The 18908-nt window shown below is 35.0% G+C and overlaps 1 protein-coding gene and 1 pseudogene across 2 annotated transcripts in view; one reads left to right on the top strand and one right to left on the bottom strand.

Moving 5' to 3' along the window:
• The window catches only part of LOC143611434 (oxysterol-binding protein-related protein 1D-like), a 71534-nt pseudogene that overhangs the window by 36521 nt on the left and 16105 nt on the right, over positions 1-18908 (bottom strand). The window lies entirely within an intron of this gene.
• On the top strand, positions 1038-4028 carry LOC143611425 (uncharacterized). Its single transcript, XM_077085625.1, has 2 exons — positions 1038-1174; positions 3781-4028. Exons 1-2 carry the CDS (start codon positions 1070-1072, stop codon positions 3865-3867), a joined length of 192 nt encoding a protein of 63 aa, XP_076941740.1. The 5' UTR covers positions 1038-1069; the 3' UTR covers positions 3868-4028.

Here is an 18908-nt window from a genome sequence, read left to right as displayed (position 1 = left end):
AGGTGAATATTTTTATCGGGTCGGTTATGAGTAGGTTTTGGTCAAGTTCGGTTAATTGTTGTATATTTTCATTAGTTATATATAAAAAAAATTAGTGTTTATATAAAAACCAAAGAGAAACTGACAACAAGCTGCACTGCAAGCCCTTTATGAAATGTATTGGATCGGTTAACAGTCGCCTGTCGGTTATGAGTAGGTTTCTGTTGGGTCAGTTGCTGTATTTTGTTTTTGTTTTGGTTAAATTGGTTCGGATATGATGTTCGAAGCTCAATTATAAAGTTTTGAAGCTGAAATATGCGAGTTCCAAAAGGTTATTTATCAATTTATGCTCATAATATTATATTATACTAATCTTGTTATGTGATTCTGTTGTTTGATTATTTGATTAGTATTAAGTTTTTAAAATTATGGTTCGGTCAAATTCAATTAATTCCTATAATTTTCTTATTTGTTTCGGTTGAAATTGGTCCAGTTATGGTGTTCGAAGCTCAATCATAAGGTTTTTTAAACTGAAATATGCTAGTTCCAAGCTTAGTTATAGATAGGGTGTAAACGAGCCGAGAGCTTGACTAGGCTCGAGCTCGGCTTGTTTTGGCTTACAAGTGCCAGAGGCGAAACACAATGAGGCTTACCCGAACCCGAAAAACCTTTGAGAGATTCGGGTTGGGTTTTGGGTCAAGATTTAAAATACTGAAACCCGAAGAACCCGACCCGAAAAACGAACTCGGAGAACACCTCTAGCAATGGTAGTGTGATTTTAGTTGTTTTTTCGCTCGAAAATCTATATACATGGTGTCAATTTGTCCGTTTTCTATAAAAATATAAGTTAAGAGATACATGGGTTTGGGAAAACCTATACTATACCCATTAAAGCTTTCTCTTGTTATACGACGACGTCGTTTGGATTTATCATCGCTACAAATAAAATTAGGGCTCGAAACAAAACTCAAATTACAAATCCACAGTTAATAATATAATAGAAGCAATTGAATCATCGAGTGAATAATAATAATAATAATAATAATAATAATAATAATAATAATAATAATAATAATAATCGAAGAAGAAGATGGTGAACATGACTACGTTTTTCGGGATGTCACTTGGAGCATTTGTGTTCTGGCAGTCAATGGATAAAGTTCACGTTTGGATCGCACTTCACCAGGACGAAAAGGTGCTTAATTGATTATTATTATTATTATTATTATTATTATTATTATTATTATTATATTGTATTAATCTTGCTATGTTAATATGTGATTGTGTTGTTTGATTATTTGATTAGCATGAGGTTTTAGAAATTATTAGGGTTCCTATTTTACAGTTCTCGATAATTTCAATGTAATTGAGTCGAGCTCGAGCTCGGTAACCGCCCGTTTTGACTTACGAGAACTTGAGCTTGGCACGTTTCGAGCTCGGCGTGTGAGTTGGTTTTTCAAGCTCTGGCTCGGCTCGTTTTGACTTACGAGAGGTCAAGAGCTTGAGCTTGGCACGTTTTGAGCTTTTTTTTAAGCTCGAGCTCGGCTTGTGAGCTGTTTTTTCAAGCTTCGGCTCGGCTCATTTTGACCTACAAGAGGTCGAGAGCTTGAGCTTGGCACGTTTCGAGCTTTTTTTCTAAAGCTCAAGCTGGGCTTGGGAGTTGTTTTTTCAAGCTCGGGCTCGGCTTCTTAATTATTTATTATGTAATTTATATAGTTTTTCAATTAGTTTTGTGTATTTTAAGAAAAACCTTAAGCGAGCCTAAGCTCAAATCGAGCTTGTGTGATACCTTAAACAAGCCTAAGCTTGGCTGTGAGGTGTGAAGTTAGACGAATATTATATCGGATCGGTTATGAGTAGGTTTCGGTCAAGTTCGGTTAATTGCTCTATTTTTATTTCTTTGTTTCGGTTAAAATTGGTCCAGTTATGAAACTTATGGTGTTCGAATCTCAATTATGAAGTTTTAATTCAAGTTTTGAAGCTGAAATATGCCAGTTCCAAGCTCGGCTTTTTTAGACTTACAGGAGCTGGCTTTTGAGCTAGGTTAGTTTCCAAGGCTTGAGCTTGGTTCGTGAGTTGTTTTTTCAAGCTTGGGCTTGGATCGTTTATTGTTAATTAACTAGTTAATATACGTTTTAATTGGTTTTATATATGTTGAGAAAAACCTTAAACGAGCCTAAGGTCGGCTCGAGCTCGAGCGCAGTTATGCAGTGTTGAAGTTAATACGTAGAAGTCCAAAAGAAGTCACATTTAAAAATACACAAGGCTACTTAAGGCTCGACGAGCCTAATCAAGCTTTATTTGAGGCTTGGGCTCAGCCCAGTCTCAAAAAAGCTCGACTCTTTTCGAGCTTTTTATCAATCCGATCTCGAGTAGCTCACGAGCGGCTCGGCTTGTTTGCATATCTAGTTTTAGACAGTTGCAACATGAATATAAATATTTGAATCTGGAACTGGAGGCATAAAATAGGGAAATAGAGGTATAAAAATTGAAAAACACAAAAGGGTCGGTTCCGTTTCGGTTAAATTCGGACCGTAACTATAACTTAATTGTCGGTTAACCACATTACTTAACCATAACCGATCGGTTTTGTCGGTTATAATTAATTTCGGTTAACGGTTCGTTTTTTGCTCACAAGCTCCATGGATTGTGGCAAAATTAGTTCACAATGTATCTGTCTATCTGATTGCTAAACACCAATTATACTATTTGACTGAAGAACTTCGATGATCTGATTTCAGATTAACGTTTAATAATGGTGTTGACATCATGGATAGGAGCAAAATTAGGTCTAAATGCATGCTAACTCGTCTTCTAATATCAACTCCAGACCTAGAATTGGGTGCACACAGTATGTTAATGAATTCATTTATACTAAATTGCTCTAGATAAAATGATATTAATAATTAGTTTCTTGTTTCTTGGGTTTAAGTAGTAAACTGATTACATTTTTAGGAGCTGTTTGGAACTGTTATTGAAACTGTTTATCTTCTTATCGTGTTATTAATTTACGATACATCAGGAAGTCGTGTTGAAACTATTTGTGATTGCTTATATAAATTTCTTATCGGATTATCTGTGGTTGAATAAAGTTGTGTTGAATAGGGAGTATTAAGTTGCTTGTTTAAAACTGCTTATATCAAATGGCATTATGCAGTTTAAATATGCAATGCAAACGCCACGTGAGACTGAGATATGATATGTGAATCATGTTTTTTTTATGAATGTGAAAGTATTTGTTACAATGGCTGTATGATAAAGATAAGAATCTAAGATCATTTAAATGCGGTTAGTTTTTTGTTAGCCTGTCATTGTGTAGACGTGGTAGAGTCGTTTTAACTTTTAACCGTTACCCTTAAATGTAAAACATTCGTTATAGATATTATTTTTGTTTATTAGTAGTCTTTTTTGAAGTTTGAACCTCAAATTTTTGATTTTTTGTTTACTTGAGTGACCAGAAGATGTTTTTTTGTCCGGTTTGGATTGTGCTGCAGATTTTATTTTACGGTTTGTGTTATTATGTGAACTTCTTGTAGAAGTTTTTGTTTGTGTGGTCATCTTATAACGAATCAAATGTATGCATAAAAATATAAAGACTTGGCAAAAAGTTGTATTTTGGTCAACCCAACTCGTTTTATAAAAATATCCTCGGCCCGTTCTGATCCAAACCCGTTATCTATATCTGACCCCCACTCATTTTGACACCTCTGTGTGTTACCTTCTTTGAAAAGAGATTATTATTGAAATAATATAATATTTGTACAAAATTATTATATTAATAATGTTGTTGATTGTTTGCAGAAAGAAAGAATGGAGAAGGAAGCAGAGATCAGGAGAGTTAGGGAGCAGTTGATACAAGAAAACAAAGAGAGGGACCCACTCGCTTAATTTTCGTAAGTGCTTGATTAATGCGCAATACATTGTATGATTTTTCGTCATATTGTTGTTTGGTTTGCCTGAATTTTGATCAGGACATAAGTTCTATATGAACACGACATCGATGATTGTTGTTGGTTAAGTTTGTCTTCTCTAATAACTACTTTTTTTCTTGACTGAGGATAGAGTTTGACAGAAAAAATAACTTAGCCATTTAAACATCTTTACTAATAGGAAACCGTAAACAACTAATAGCGAACCAGAACAAAAGATAAACATAGTGATCACTTGAGACCTTGTACCATAAACTGGTTGTAGACAATTGTAAGTAGAACAAGATTATCGATTAGTTCGTTTTCACAAAGATCCCTATACTATTCAACAATTACACTAAAGTCCCTACACTATTTGGTACTGTAACAAATTGGTACGTTGCTTGCCATAGTTGCGCGCTAGACAATTGATACAACACATACTTGTGCGCTAGACAATGGATACAATACGTCAATACCTCTTACATTAAGGTCATCAATACATAAGTTTTTTGGAACCTTTTTTTTATATATCATAACAAAATGATTAAAATAAGTTATATATGTTTGTTCATCATTTGTTTTATATCATGTGAAAAAGACAACTGTATAAAGCTATAAATCATCACAATGTTGTCTTATAATCGGAAAAATAAAATTATAATTATTGTTGTAATTAACATTAAACCAACTATGCTTATAAATAATTGAATGTCCAATAAATATTCCATGTAAAGTAGATGTGTTACTTAAACATAAACAAACTAAACTTTACAACAAGCAATGAATTGTTTGGTAGCTCTCGTATCAATAACGAATGCCCGCTTCAAACATAAAGGATTACGATTTTTTTTATTCGCGAATGACTCTCGATAAGGTCATCCATCACGGGATTGCTCCATTCAAACACATTTAAGTGTAGATTTCTCTCATTCACAGCCAAATGCCCAAACATGAAAGCATTCCTTATGATTTATGACCCAATATCTCTATTTTGAATGGAATAATATCGATTTATCCAAGATGTAACAATCTGTCTGTTCTCGTTTAAGTATGGTAGTACTCATGAACGAATATCATTTTCGCTTCTTTGTTCGGTGATGCTTAAATGAATCAAAGGGAAGATACCAAAAAAATCAGTATTGTCATCAAAATGCCAATACCAACAAGAACTAACAATAAACTAGGATCTCATACTCATTGATGCAATAGAAGCAGAGTCAAAATCATTAAGAATACATATGACAACAAACAGTTTCAAGCATATCATGATTGTTTTTTTATTTATAGGCCTTTTAAAGGAATTATATACTTGATACCCTCGATAAAAACAGTCCGTTTAAATACCTTGAAACAAACATCGCTCTTGATTTTCGTCTTCTGCATGAATAACATTCTGCCCATTAACATAATACACAAAAGAGCCCATTAACATAAAGCTGGGTCTAAAATAATTGTTCGTACGGCAAGTACTCCTCGAACCAGCCTTCTTCCTCGCAGCAACCCAGCATGACATCGTATACCGCCATCAACAGGTTAGGAAACCTTCGGCGTAAGTAGTGGTCAACCTCTTCCAGCATAGGTCGATACCGCAACTGTGTTAAAAACAAGTAAGCTAGATGGGTAACTAAACTATTAAAGATTTGAAGAAAATACGAGCTCGCTTTTTTAGTTATTATATTTTTTTAAACTCAACAATCCCTCCCCCCCGGAATTTCTATAAATTGAGTGCCGTTAAAAGCAAACCTTGTTCTCACGAGCTCTGCGACACAAATTTACTACTTTTAATTGAATTAGGCAGAGCAACTCTTGAACATTGACGCGGCGCAACGGTTCGTGTTGTTCCATTTCAACGATGATGGATTCAGAATCGATTAAACCATAAAGCGCTCCACAAAAAACCTTGCCAGCTTCTCTTTCTAATGCTTCAACAATGGAACGAGCTCCTTTCTTTTTACCATTCACCCTCACACTCGCATCTCGTAAGAACGACATTCGCTTTAAAGAATTCCAAAACAGAGGATGAAGCAGTACATCTGACGACTTTAGCCTGACAAATGTATGTATCATAAAAAAATGCTAGTAAAAGTGTCATTGTTTGAAAAACACAAAGTTCTAGGTAGATTGAATGATTACTTTTTTTGCTTACCAAATGACAATAATGCCATTGGAAATTGGGGCCATCAATATTGTTTATTAATACTGGTTGTGTGTGTTTAAGGGTAAAATTGGAAATTGGCTAATAAATTTTGAAAGTGAGACATTTGTAATGGGACAAATAAAGATAGAAATATGGACACTTTTAATGGGACAGAAGGAGTAATAAACTTACAGAAAAATATGGAAAAATTGTACCTAAGTTGAGGTTCGAATTTTAATAACCGAGAGATTAGATCCATAGCTTCCGGAATGTGTTCCATGAGGGAAAGATTCGCTATCTTGTCGTTGGCCACATTGTTCTCACTTTCACCAAATGGATGTTTTCCACGAGTCAAAAGAAAGTAGAAAACACAACCTAAATTAAAGACATCCATGGCCGGCGTTTGGGGCAAATTAAGAATTTGTTCAGGCGTTCGCCATCCTGGAGTTCCTGAAACTGACAACCCATAACAAAAGTGTTGTAAATCAGCTAAAAATATCTAAAAGAATATGATGTAACAGTTGAACGTTAGTTACCAGTATCATCATCATCAGATCTTAATGATGTCTCATCCTCAGCAAGGCGCCTGCAAGTACCCCACAACAGAAAGCCGGGCAATATTGGTTTCGTATGTATCTTTCAACACGTGGGAAGGGTTCAGATCCCCGTAAATAACCATTCGAGCATGCAAGTGTTGAAGGCCATCAACAATGTTCCTACGAAACAAACAAACAACATTCATACATAAATGTAGGTACAAAAGAAAAAGGCCCAACAAACACTTCCATGAACCGATCACTCACCTCATCAAGTCCAGCAAGTAAGGTTTAGGGTATCCGTTTTCCTCCAACAAACTAACAACTTGCAAAACAAGACAACTTATTCTAGGCAACTAAATAATATTTAACAGTCTTACCATACTAGATAAACGTACCAAAATAAACATAATACAAATACTTTCACTTAGCCCCTTCAACTTTCGATAACCTGTTTCAAGATTATATCTCAATAGAAATCACTTCAACCTTAGTGCAAAACACGGGTGGATATACTTCTTGTGTTAACAACAATTTCAAAATATAAAAAACACGAATCGTGTTATAAAACAGCAATATGCGCATCATAAACAAAGCCATTACCTTTTGGATCAACAACACACAGAAACTATAGGGATGCTTGGAATAGCTTATTTTTCAGCCTATGCTTATGTTTAATCTACTTGAAATAAACGGTTTCAAAATGTTATAAAAAAAAATCACGGATTGGTTAACAAACACAAACTGTTTGCTAATTTCAATACGGAATAAGCTAATTATTTAGCAAAAAAAGCAACCCTGAGCACAACTAAAGATTGGGCCACTTGACGGCACCTTACTTGTCCATAACATTTTGTTATTTATTTATTTATTTTGTTTTTTCCGTTCGGTATTGTAACGAATATAACAGAAGTCGAACGAAAAACAGTTTTGTTTGTTTAATTCCGATATCGTAATGAACGTGACAGGAACCGACAGACTTCGTATATATAGACTTACTGCCTCAACGCCCGGAACCGACAACGTTCGTGTTTTACCAGCGCCCGTGTTTACCGACCGACGCCACCTCACTGGTCCACTCAATTTTTATATTTGTCCTTTTTTATCTCCGGTACCGTAACGTACATAGCCGAAACTGACCGAATTTGTCTCCAGTTACCGCCTCAATTCCCAGGACCGACAACGCTTGGGTTCTACCACCACCCGGGTTTACCGACCAAACAAACGTCATTTTAAATATATCAAAATAAAGTTAGTGATGGTGATACATATGTATAACATTATAGTTACACGGATCAGGATCATGAGAGAACCTTTTTGAAATTGAGAACTATGAGAACCATTTTGGACCACAAAAAACCCAAAAATAAAAAAAATCATAAAATAAAAAAAAAAAACACAAATCAAAAAATTAAAAATACCAAAATTCTTATTTTATAATCCCAGTTTCATAAAAAAATAAAAATATAATAAAAAAAAATCGATTTAGCTAAATTATATACACATATGTATAGTATATACATATATGTACATTTACATGTTTTTTTTGTACACATGTGTATAATTTAAGATAAATGATACTGTACATATGTGTATATTACGTAACTAAAGATTATATGAAATTATACATATGTGTATATCACGACGTTTTTTTTGTTTTTTTATTATTTTTATTATTTTGGTAATGAAACCGGAATGAAATATAAGAATTTTGGTTTTTTTACTTTTTAAAATTTTTTATTATTTTTTGTTTTATGATTTTTTTAAATATTTTCTTAAAGGTGTTTTTAAATGCCCAAAATGGTTCCCAAAGTTCTCAATTTGCAAAGGGTTCTCTTAGAATCCTTACCCATAGTTACACATATGTAATTATACTGAAACTGCATACTCTCGAGTTCATATAAGTTTACACATATGTAGCGCTTTTAATTTAGCATTTTTGAATTGGTAATATACAAGATACATATATGTAACTTAATAATATACGTATATGTAAAAAATAAAATCAACTTACATATATGTAAATGCATTACACAATCAAAACTATGTCCAAAACTAATTTAAATGGTGGCAAAGCATATATGTAATTAAAATGGCAATCAATTTCCTTCATCTTAATGTTTGCCCATTAACAAAAAGCTGGGTCTAATATAATCGTTGGTACGGCAAGTACAGCCACTCGAACCAATCTTCGAGCTTGCAGAAATCCAGCATCACATCATATACCGCCATGAACAGGTTAGGAAACCTTCGGCGTAAGTAGTGGTCAAGCTCTTCTAGCATATCCTTATCCTCAAACGGAAACTTTGTTGAAAACGAGCCAGCTAGATAGGCAGCCTGCGCGCAAATGAGTAATGATTTAGTACTTTTAAAAATTTGAAGAATATACCAGTTCGCTTTCGTAGTCAGATTCATTTTTTCCGATTTCTATAAATTGAGCGGCGTTAAAAGCAAACCTTGTCCTCAAGAGCTCTGCAAGGCAAAGCTGCTACTGTTGATTGAATGGAGTGGAGCAGCTCTCGAACAACACTGATGCGGGAGAACTGCTGGTTGTATTCCATTTCAGCAATAGATTCAGGTGCGATTAAGCTGTTAAACGCCCCACTAAAGACCCTAGGAGCATCTCTTTCTAATGCTTCAACAATGTAACGAGCTCCCTTCTTTTTACCATTTGCCCTCTTACTCGCATCTCGCAGAAACGCCATTCGCTTAAAGGAATTCCAAAACAGAGGATGAAGCAGTACATCTGACACCTTTGACCTGACAAATGTATGTATCATAAAAAAATGCTAGTAAATATATAATAAACTTACTTACAGAAAAATATGAAAAATTTGTACCTGAGTCGAGGTTCAAATTTTACCAATCGAGAGACGGATCCTTGGCTTCTGGAATGTGTTCCACCATGGAGAGATTCACTACGTTGTCGTCGGCCACATTGTTTTCGCTTTCACCAAACGGATGTTTTCCTCGAGTCAAAAGAAAGAAGAGAACACAGCCTAAATTAAACACATCCATGGCCGGCGTTTGGAACAAATTAATTTGTTCAGGCGTTCGCCATCCTGGAGTTCCTGACACTGACATGTAACAAACCAAGTGAAAACAGGATCTAAAAATACAAAATCAATCAAGCTAAATATATATCTCGAGTTACCACTATCATCGGATCTTAATGATGTCTCATCCTTAGCAAGACGCCTGCTAGTACCCACCATAGAAAGTTGGGCAATATCGGTATCGAATTTATTTATCAACACGTGGGAAGGGTTCAAATCCCCGTAAATAACCCTTCGAGCATGCAAGTGTTTAAGGCCATCAACAATGTTCCTATGAAACAAACAACATTCATAAATTCATGGAACAAAGAAAAAAAAAGCCCAAAAACTATCATAATAAGTAGGGGTGTGCAAGAAACCGAAAAAACCGATCTGCAACCAAAAAATCCAAACCGAAAAAACCGATGATTTGGTTTTGTGTTTTTATAAAAACCGAACCTAACTGAATTCCTAAATTTTTGTTTTTTTATATTTTATATTAAGTAATATATAAGAAATTAATAAATATATAACTAAAATATTTTTGGTCAAATATATAATAGTCCATTATTTTACAATTAACAAAATTATTTATGCCTAAATTCATTAATTTTTGCCAACTTTTTTTTCATCCTAAAATTTTAAAGCACAAATGGCAAAAACCGAAACCGAATCGAAACCAAAACAAAAACAAAAAAACCGACATTGAAAAAACTGAAACGAACGTTTCAAAAGCTTCAAAAACCGAAGTTTTGGTTTTTGGTTTGGTTTTAGCTGAAAACCGCACCAAACGCACCACGCACACCCCTAATAATAAGCGCTTGAACTGATCACTCACGTACCTCATCAAGTCCAACAAGTAAGGTTTAGGGTATCCTTTTTCGTCCAACAAGTCCGCATAGAGCCATTCGTTGTTCACCAAGTGATGAAGGTCGTAATCACAAAGCGAGACCATAGCGCATGTAAAATTCCCAACTTTTTCGAATGCGAACAAACGGACAATATGCGCAGAACCAAGCCTACAACTCCTAAGAATGTCATATCCTTGTCTCTTAGCATTGTATTGATCCTCCGAAAGGCGTTTCACAGCTACCGGACGCCCACGTGGGTATGCCCCTAGATAAACAACCGTCCCATTGCTTCCGTGGCCAATTTCTTTATCTCGAAATATTTGGAAAGATGTCCATATGACAGTCTTCTCCATCAACTGCAAGTGTTGAATCAACAGATTATGATTGCTTGTCAATTTGCATGCAAACGCACAAAACATTAAAAACCTTAACAAACAATAATTTTAAAGCTTTTAAAGAAATTCAAATATGTGCAGTTCTTAACATAATATTTGTCCTCCAGTTGAATACACACACTCTCATGTATATATGCATGCATACATGAATACAATTCAAGAGCTTGCAAAAATCAGAGGAAAACACATGACCATTTGTTGCTACAACTGATAGTAAATTATGTAACTTGGGTGACAAAATTAGTAACAACTAGTTGATATTATTGTTATGATGTCCACGAAAATATTTTTAAAATGGTGTGTATGGAAAAAAAAGAGGAAAATGGGAAAGTCAAAAAAAAAAAGGGAAATGGTTGAGCCGCTATTGGGAATAGCGGCTTAGGAGTAAATTTATTTTGCTTTTCTGACTTAGAGAGAGGGAGCCGCTTTTGGCAATGGAGGCTTAGAAAAAAAAGAGGGAGCCGCCATTGCCAATCGCGGCTTAGGAACAAACCAACTTAACCCCGTTTAACCTCCGTTAGTTATAGTATTGGGTATAAAAAAAACCCACCAAAACCCTATCACACACCCTAACACACATTATAATTTTATAAATTTAAAAAAACCCACCAAACAACCTAATACACATTTACATATCTCCATTTATATTTTGTAAAAACTATACCTATTTACATATGTTAATTTATATATTTTATAAAACTAATTTGTTTAAATGATAATTTATTAGTGTAGGATTCATTATTTATAACCGTAATTTAATTTTTATAACTCTAATATTAATTTGTATAAATATTGCACGTTATGGTTTAAATAAGTATAAATATGTTAAATTATTTTAATGTAATGTAAGATTATTTGACATCTAATAATATTAAGATAATGACATAAAAAACTATAATACTATCAAGAACACGAGATACAAGACCTAACATTCCTCAAAATATTAAACTGGTTAACATAATACACATACAAAGTAACACGAGATACAAGACCTAACAGCACTAATTTGGTCAGTTTGGGCAATTGTTGATCATGTGACCCGGTTGTTTACAGCCAGAGCACTTTAGCGGCTCTTTCTAAGAGATGGGAATGTAAATAGAAAACATCCCCTGGGAAAGCCTCACGGCCCTGTCCTTTCTTGTGCATAGGTGTTATCCATCTCGTTACGCATCCTCCTCGCACGACGTCTTCCTCTTAGTATGGTTATCTTATTTGCGTCCCCATAAAGTGTCCATCCGGCGTCGTTCCAATCTTCTTTATGACTCACCGGATGATAGCTGTTGTTGTATTGCGCACGGTATGTGTCTGTGTGAAACCTGCTATTCACAATACTTTTTGGATCTTCTTGTAGATAGTGGCAAACTGCAAATGCATGGCTACAAGGGAACCGGTAAATTTGCCACTTACCACAAGTGCAGGTTTTCTTCTTGAATTTGACCGTATAAGGACTATCGCCGGTTTCATCGGAGGTCTGTAGGCATGTTTTCACCATGAGCACTTGCTCAGGTACTGAATAAGGGAATACTCTATGTTCTCGAGCCCTTATTTCACGACCATGAAACAATGTTCACTTGCGGTCCGGAAATTGGGTTGAACAATTATACGCCTGTTGGTAGTTTATGACGTATTGGTGAACCTCTCTTGTAAAGGTATGCTCAACCAATGTCCTTATCGGGAGCATCCGGGCACCACGCAACACATTGTTCATGCTTTCGGATATGTTCGTGGTGAGGTTACCCCATCGGAGATTTTTCTTGTCATGCAGGAGTGTCCACTTACTTCTATCAATGTCTTTTAGGTATTTCCATGCCTGTTTATTTGTTCTCTTTAGGCTGTACATTAGGCGATCGTACTTTCTTTGTTGTGTCCCGATCTCCCAACACATCTTCTTCAAGCTCACACCCTTGAAATGCGTGGCGAAATTTCTCTTTACATGCCTAAGACAAAATCGATGGTAGGCATTGGGTTCCTGCCAGGCTTCCAAGTTTTCCACGGCGTTCTTGATTCCTGCATGCCTATCAGAAATTACACATAACCTTCGGGATCTGGGGTCTTCAACGTTCTCCGCAAACATTTAAAGAAACCACCTCCAGCTGTTGTTTGTTTCTTCATCAACCACGGCGTAGGCAAGCGGCAAGATCATGTTATTTGCATTTTTCGTAACCGCCATCAATATTGTAATAAATAGTATTATTAAAAAAATATCATTCATATATATTTTAAATATACTAGAGTTATAAAAATTAAACAAATGGAGATATGTAAATTATAATGGAGATATGTAAACAAATTAGTTTTATAAAATATATAAATTAACATATGTAAATAGGTATAGTTTTTATAAAATATAAATGAAGATATGTAAATGTGTATTAGGTTGTTTGGTGGTTTTTTTAAAGTTATAAAATTATAATGTGTGTTAGGGTGTGTGATAGGGTTTTGGTGGGTTTTTTTTATACCCAATACTATAACTAACGGAGGTTAAACGAGGTTAAGTTGGTTTGTTCCTAAGCCGCGATTGGCAATGGCGGCTCCCTCTTTTCTTCCTAAGCCTCCATTCCAAAAGCGGCTCCCTCTCTCTAAGTCAGAAAAGCAAAATAAATTTACTCCTAAGCCGCTATTCCCAATAGTGGCTCAACCATTTCCCTTTTTTTTTGACTTTCCCATTTTCCTCTTTTTTTTTCCATACACACCATTTTAAAATTTTTTTCTGATGTCCACTTAGAACTAGAACACAAAAATTTGAAGAAAGTAAAGCACCTTAATATATAGAATGTTCAACTGGACCGGACTCTTGATGCTGTATCATCTGTTTATTCAATTCAAAAACCTCCAGAAGTATTATATTATAATTATAACAGTCGCCACATATGCCTCCTATGCAAATTGTTATTTTCTTTTTATTGTTATCGTCCAACCCTACGTTTACATGTGGCCCAAACAAAAACATATTTAATTATCCGACAACGTACGAACCTTGGAATGAATATAATATGCCCATTAAAGTTTCCTTTGTTCCTGCCATTAGCTACAATCTACAATGAGAATTCAAATAATAATTTTGCCTAGTGGAATTAAGAATGTCAATCACATGGGTCCATTTCAATTAAGTGTTTTGTAGTTCTGACCCATTAAAAATCCATCAGCAATTAGGAGTAACAACTTTCTTTTTTTCTTTATTAATAAAACTGTTGCAATTAATATATAACTTCATTTGTAAACACGAGTAAATAGTATAAACCGATTACTTGGATTTGCTCGTTGGTCACAAGTTTAGTAAAAATTAGTAAAAAGTATTCAATTTTAGCTCATAATCTTTAGAAACCTTTAAACTTACATATGAACCAATTAAGAATAATATTCAATAAAAACCTGGCTCAAAAGTATTTAAAAGTGTAGGAAATATTTATATAATTATATGTATATTTTAGACCATATCACCACACAAGCTCGAGACGAACTTAGACTTGTTTTTTAACATTTTTATAACATTTAAAATTTAATTAGTTACTGGTCTCATCCTTAGCAAGGCGCCTGCAAGTACCCACAACAGAAAGTCGGGCAATACTGGTTTCGTATTTATATATCAACACGTGGGAAGGGTTCAGATTCCCGTAAATAACCCTTCGAGCATGCAAGTGTTGAAGGCCATCAACAATGTTCCTACAAAACAAGCAGCATTCATACATAAATACACGTACGGAAGAAAAAATGCCCAGCAAACACTTCCATGCATCGATCATTCACTCACCTCATCAAGTCCAACAAGTAAGGTTTAGGGCATCCATTCTCTTCCTCCAACAACAACCGCCATTCATTCTTCACCAAGTGATGAAGGTCGTGATCACAAAGCGATACTGTTATACATAAAGGTCTGATTCATCAAGTGGGTCGATTTGGTCGTCTACTTAACCACACCTGAACCCGAAGATCCGCGGTGAGCCCATGACCCGGTCATAGCCACGTCACACGTCTTTGCCATGCAACATGTTTTATTTATTATTGTCATATTTTCAGTTTATTGTCTTTAGTTTCCTATGTTTCACGATCCCACTAGTGTTGGTTATTACCTTAAACTATGGAGTCATGTTTGAGTTAGTTTATTTTGTGTTTTCCTATATGTATCATAATTTTAATTAATGAAAAAAAGTTATGTTTTGATTAAAATTATTGTGTCAATTTTATCTCAATGGATTTTGAGTAAAAATTGATTCTCCAATGCTAGTTTAAGTGTGCCAACTTGAATGGTGATTTTTGGAATCTAGTCACAAGTTTAGGTGGTGATTTCTGTATCCTATACGCATGTTAGACGCCCTTCGGTTTGGTTCGGTGGTGTATCTGTATCCGAAAACAAGCCGTTGTTCCATCCGTTTTATATTCGTATCAATTTTCTGCCGTTACCAATGATCTTGCTATCAGATACCATGGCGTATATAAAATTATCATCCCTTTCGATTGCATGCAAGCAAACGATATGCACAGTACCGTCCACCCAACGCCTAAGAATGTCATATCCTTGTCTCTTAGCATTGAATTGAATTGATCCTTTGTAAGGCATTTCAGTATACCCCCTGATAAACAACCGTCCCATTGCTTCCATGGCCAATTTCTTTATCTAGAAATATTTGGAAAGGTGCCCGTATGACAGTCTTCTCCATCAGTATTAAACCAACCAATAGATTATCAATTTGCTAGCACCATATATACAAACAAAACAAAACATTAAAACCCTAAAATTTCAAACACACACATATATATAGGGTTAAGCTATTGTACAATAAAAGAAAGTTAAAAAATGATCAATTAACGATCTAACTCTGGTTTTTTTTTTCAGTGAACCGATGATTAATTGGATATATATTGATGATTCCGAGATCTTGTGATGCGATTTCATGAATACATGTATTCTTGTACGTTAAAGACTATTGTATCCTCCAACAAGTCTGCATAGAGCCATTCGTTCTTCACCAAGTGATAAAGGTCGTAATCACAAAGCGATACCATAGCGCATATAAAATTCCCAACCTTTTCGAATGCGAACAAAAGAACAATATGCGCAGAACCAAGCCCGCAACTCCGAAGAATTTTATATCATTGTCTCTTAGCATTTAATTGATCCTTTGTAAGGCATTTCACCTGGCGCGACCGACGTGGGTATGCCCCTAGATAAACAACCGTCCTGTTGCTTCCCCGGGCAATTTCAAATACTTGGAAAGATGTCCATATGACAGTCTTCTCCATCAACTAAAAGTGTTAAATCAACATATTATGTTTGGGATTGAGTTTGAAAAATGCTTATTGGCTTTTTGATGTTTTCAAAAAGCCAATAAGCCAAAATGTGTGTGGCAATCACAAAAATCCTTTTTATTTTAGTTTTTTCGAAAGGGTTAAAAAACAGTTTTCTAAAAGTTCAAAATCCAGGCTTTTCAAAATGGCTTTTTGAAAAATCCAATAAGTATTTTTCAAACTCAATCCCAAACATGTTCTAAGAATGTCAATCACATGGGTCCATTTGAATTAAGTGTTTTGTAGTTCTGACTAGAGGTGGCAAATATGACCCATGGGTTGAATTTTATAAAACAGGTACTAAAAAGGTTTGATACGAAATGAGCGTAAAATGAGTGTGCGAAAAAGATTGTCTATCCAGAACAATCGTAAAATGAGGTTTATAAACCTAGATATAAAGTATACGTCATTATATATGATAGAACAAATTTCATATAACATATATAGGATGTGAACTGTTGTTATTAGATTTTTTCAATAAAAGATGGTACATTTCATTCTTTAAAGAAAAAAAAATCATAGCTAAAAAGTCCATGTATAAAATGGTAATATGTCAAATTGTAAATAACTTTTTTAGTTTTATTAAATAATTAATAAAAATATAGGTTTATAATCTTCAAGTTAAAATCTAGATTTTCATTTTACTTGCCTTTGTCCCAAACCATGAAACCAAACTGAAGCAAAACCGTTAGTAGCAGTTCGGTTTCAATTTCCAACAGTGTGGTTTCAGTTTTCATTATTCAAAAACCGTTAATAACGATCTGGCTCATGGTTTGATCTAAAACCCGTACGAACCAGACTGTTAACACCGTAGATGTTTCAAAGGTATGCTATCTATTTATTTTTAGTTTTTATATAAATATTGTTATAGAAACCGGTTCCTAAATGGGTTCTTACAAGAGACCGGTTTTTTAGCACTTTTTGTAAGTTTATTTTGTTAGTATTCAAACCATGAGCTTGGATCTGGTCCGTCCTGATCCCGAACACTGAAAATATTTGGTATCCGTACTAAACCATAATATATGTATAATTTTTATTTATTTATATCTTGACATGATATTATTATATATAGATATTAAAATTTAGGGTTTAATCTACGAGCCAACGAGCCAACGAGCCGAGCTAACGAGCCAAGCCACGGGCCGAGCGGACCCTAGCTCGAGCTTGGCTCGTTTAAAAATCGAGTCGAGCTAATTTAGATACCAGCTTTTTCGAGCCGAGCTATTTTCGAGCGGAGTTTCGAGTGAGCCACGAGCTTTTTGAACAGCCCTGTAATAATGATTCGGTATGTTTCGGCCAAATTTTATACAAAAGATGCAAGAAAGGAATAAGAATTTTATACCTAATTCCGAGACCACATATTCCAACGAACGAGTATGAGAGAAAATATTAGACCACGGTATCTTATATGAAAAGAGGCTTCCACAGCAACACAGCTTCATGGATCCAACCGCAAGACTATCCAGATCTAGCTTTGTGAGTGTAAGGTAAAATTTTAGATTGTTAACCGGATCTAGTCTTGTGTTCCGGCTAGATGCGATGAGCAAGACTTTGGAACAGTGGTAGGGTTGGTACTTGATACTAGGTGGTAAACAAATGAACAATATGAGGCCTCACATCGGCTTATACTCTTATAGTACAGTATTGATCCTTTATTAGGATAAAGAAAAAATAGGGAAAATTACCCAAATAGACAAGTTTGACTAAAAAATTACCAAAATAGACATGTCTATTTAGCCTACATCTCTCTAATCATTGGTTTTTTAACCAATAAACAACTGCCACCGCCTTAGCCTCCACTTTATGGGCACGGAATTTTATAAAAAGTAAACGGGTCCCACCTTTAACCAATAAAAATTCGACACGTGTCAAAGGCGGCTAAACTTAGCCTACATCTATGGTTATTTAGCCCGCGTCTTTGACTCTTAGCCGGCTTCGGGATACGTGTCTATTTAGTTAGCCGGCACCAAAGATTCCTTCTTAGCCGGCTCCAACTCGGCTTGTAGGCTAAGGCTTCACTTAGCCGCCCTCAATCTTTTCATTTAGCCGTCTAATTTTGGCCGTCAAAATTGAATATTTTACCAACCTTATTTAATATTTAGCAGACTTCACTTAGCCGTCTTCTTAGCCGGTGTAAAATTAGCTGCCAAAATTGAATATTTTACCAACTTACCAACTCTATTAAATATTTAGCCGCCTTCACTTAGACGGTGTAAATTTAGCCCCCAAAATTAAATATTTTACCTACTCACCTAATTATTTAGCCGGCTTCGCTTAGTCGCCAAATTTTTTTCTTTTAGCCGGCACGTTTTAGTCATCAACAACAAATACTTAACTATCCAAATTTAATTTTTCACCAACCATTTTTATAAAACTAACAACCACATTCCCTAAATATTATAAAACCAAAATGTTGGTTTTATAAAACCAAAATGTTGGTTTAATTTTTCACCAGCCTTGTAATAATGATCCGGTATGTTTCGGCCAAATTTTATACATAAGATGCAAGAAAGGAATAAGAATTTTATACCTAATTCTAAGACCACATATTCCAACGAACGAGTATGAGAGAAAATATTAGACCACGGTATCTTATATGAAAAGAGGCTTCCACAGCAACACAGCTTCATGGATCCAACCGCAAGACTATCCAGATCTAGCTTTGTGAGTGTAAGGTAAAATTTTAGATTGTTAAATGGATCTAGTCTTTTGTTTCGGCTGGATGCAATGAGCAAGACTTTGGAACAGTGGTAGGGTTGGTACTTGATACTAGGTGGT

Source organism: Bidens hawaiensis, unplaced genomic scaffold (assembly GCF_021521415.1).
Source record: "Bidens hawaiensis isolate Kalapana, Puna unplaced genomic scaffold, B.hawaiensis_p1.1 tig00031115_1, whole genome shotgun sequence".
In the NCBI taxonomy this organism is placed as follows: Eukaryota; Viridiplantae; Streptophyta; class Magnoliopsida; order Asterales; family Asteraceae; genus Bidens; species Bidens hawaiensis.
Note: the sequence above shows the minus strand (reverse complement) of the source record. Positions and strands in the feature narration are given on the sequence as shown.

Excerpts from the sequence above, each read along its gene's own strand:
- LOC143611425 (XM_077085625.1), top strand. The coding sequence starts at position 1,070 with ATGGTGAACATGACTACGTTTTTCGGGATGTCACTTGGAGCATTTGTG. Across the intron at positions 1,175-3,780 it reads CACTTCACCAGGACGAAAAG|AAAGAAAGAATGGAGAAGGA; the intron begins GTGCTTAATTGA and ends GATTGTTTGCAG.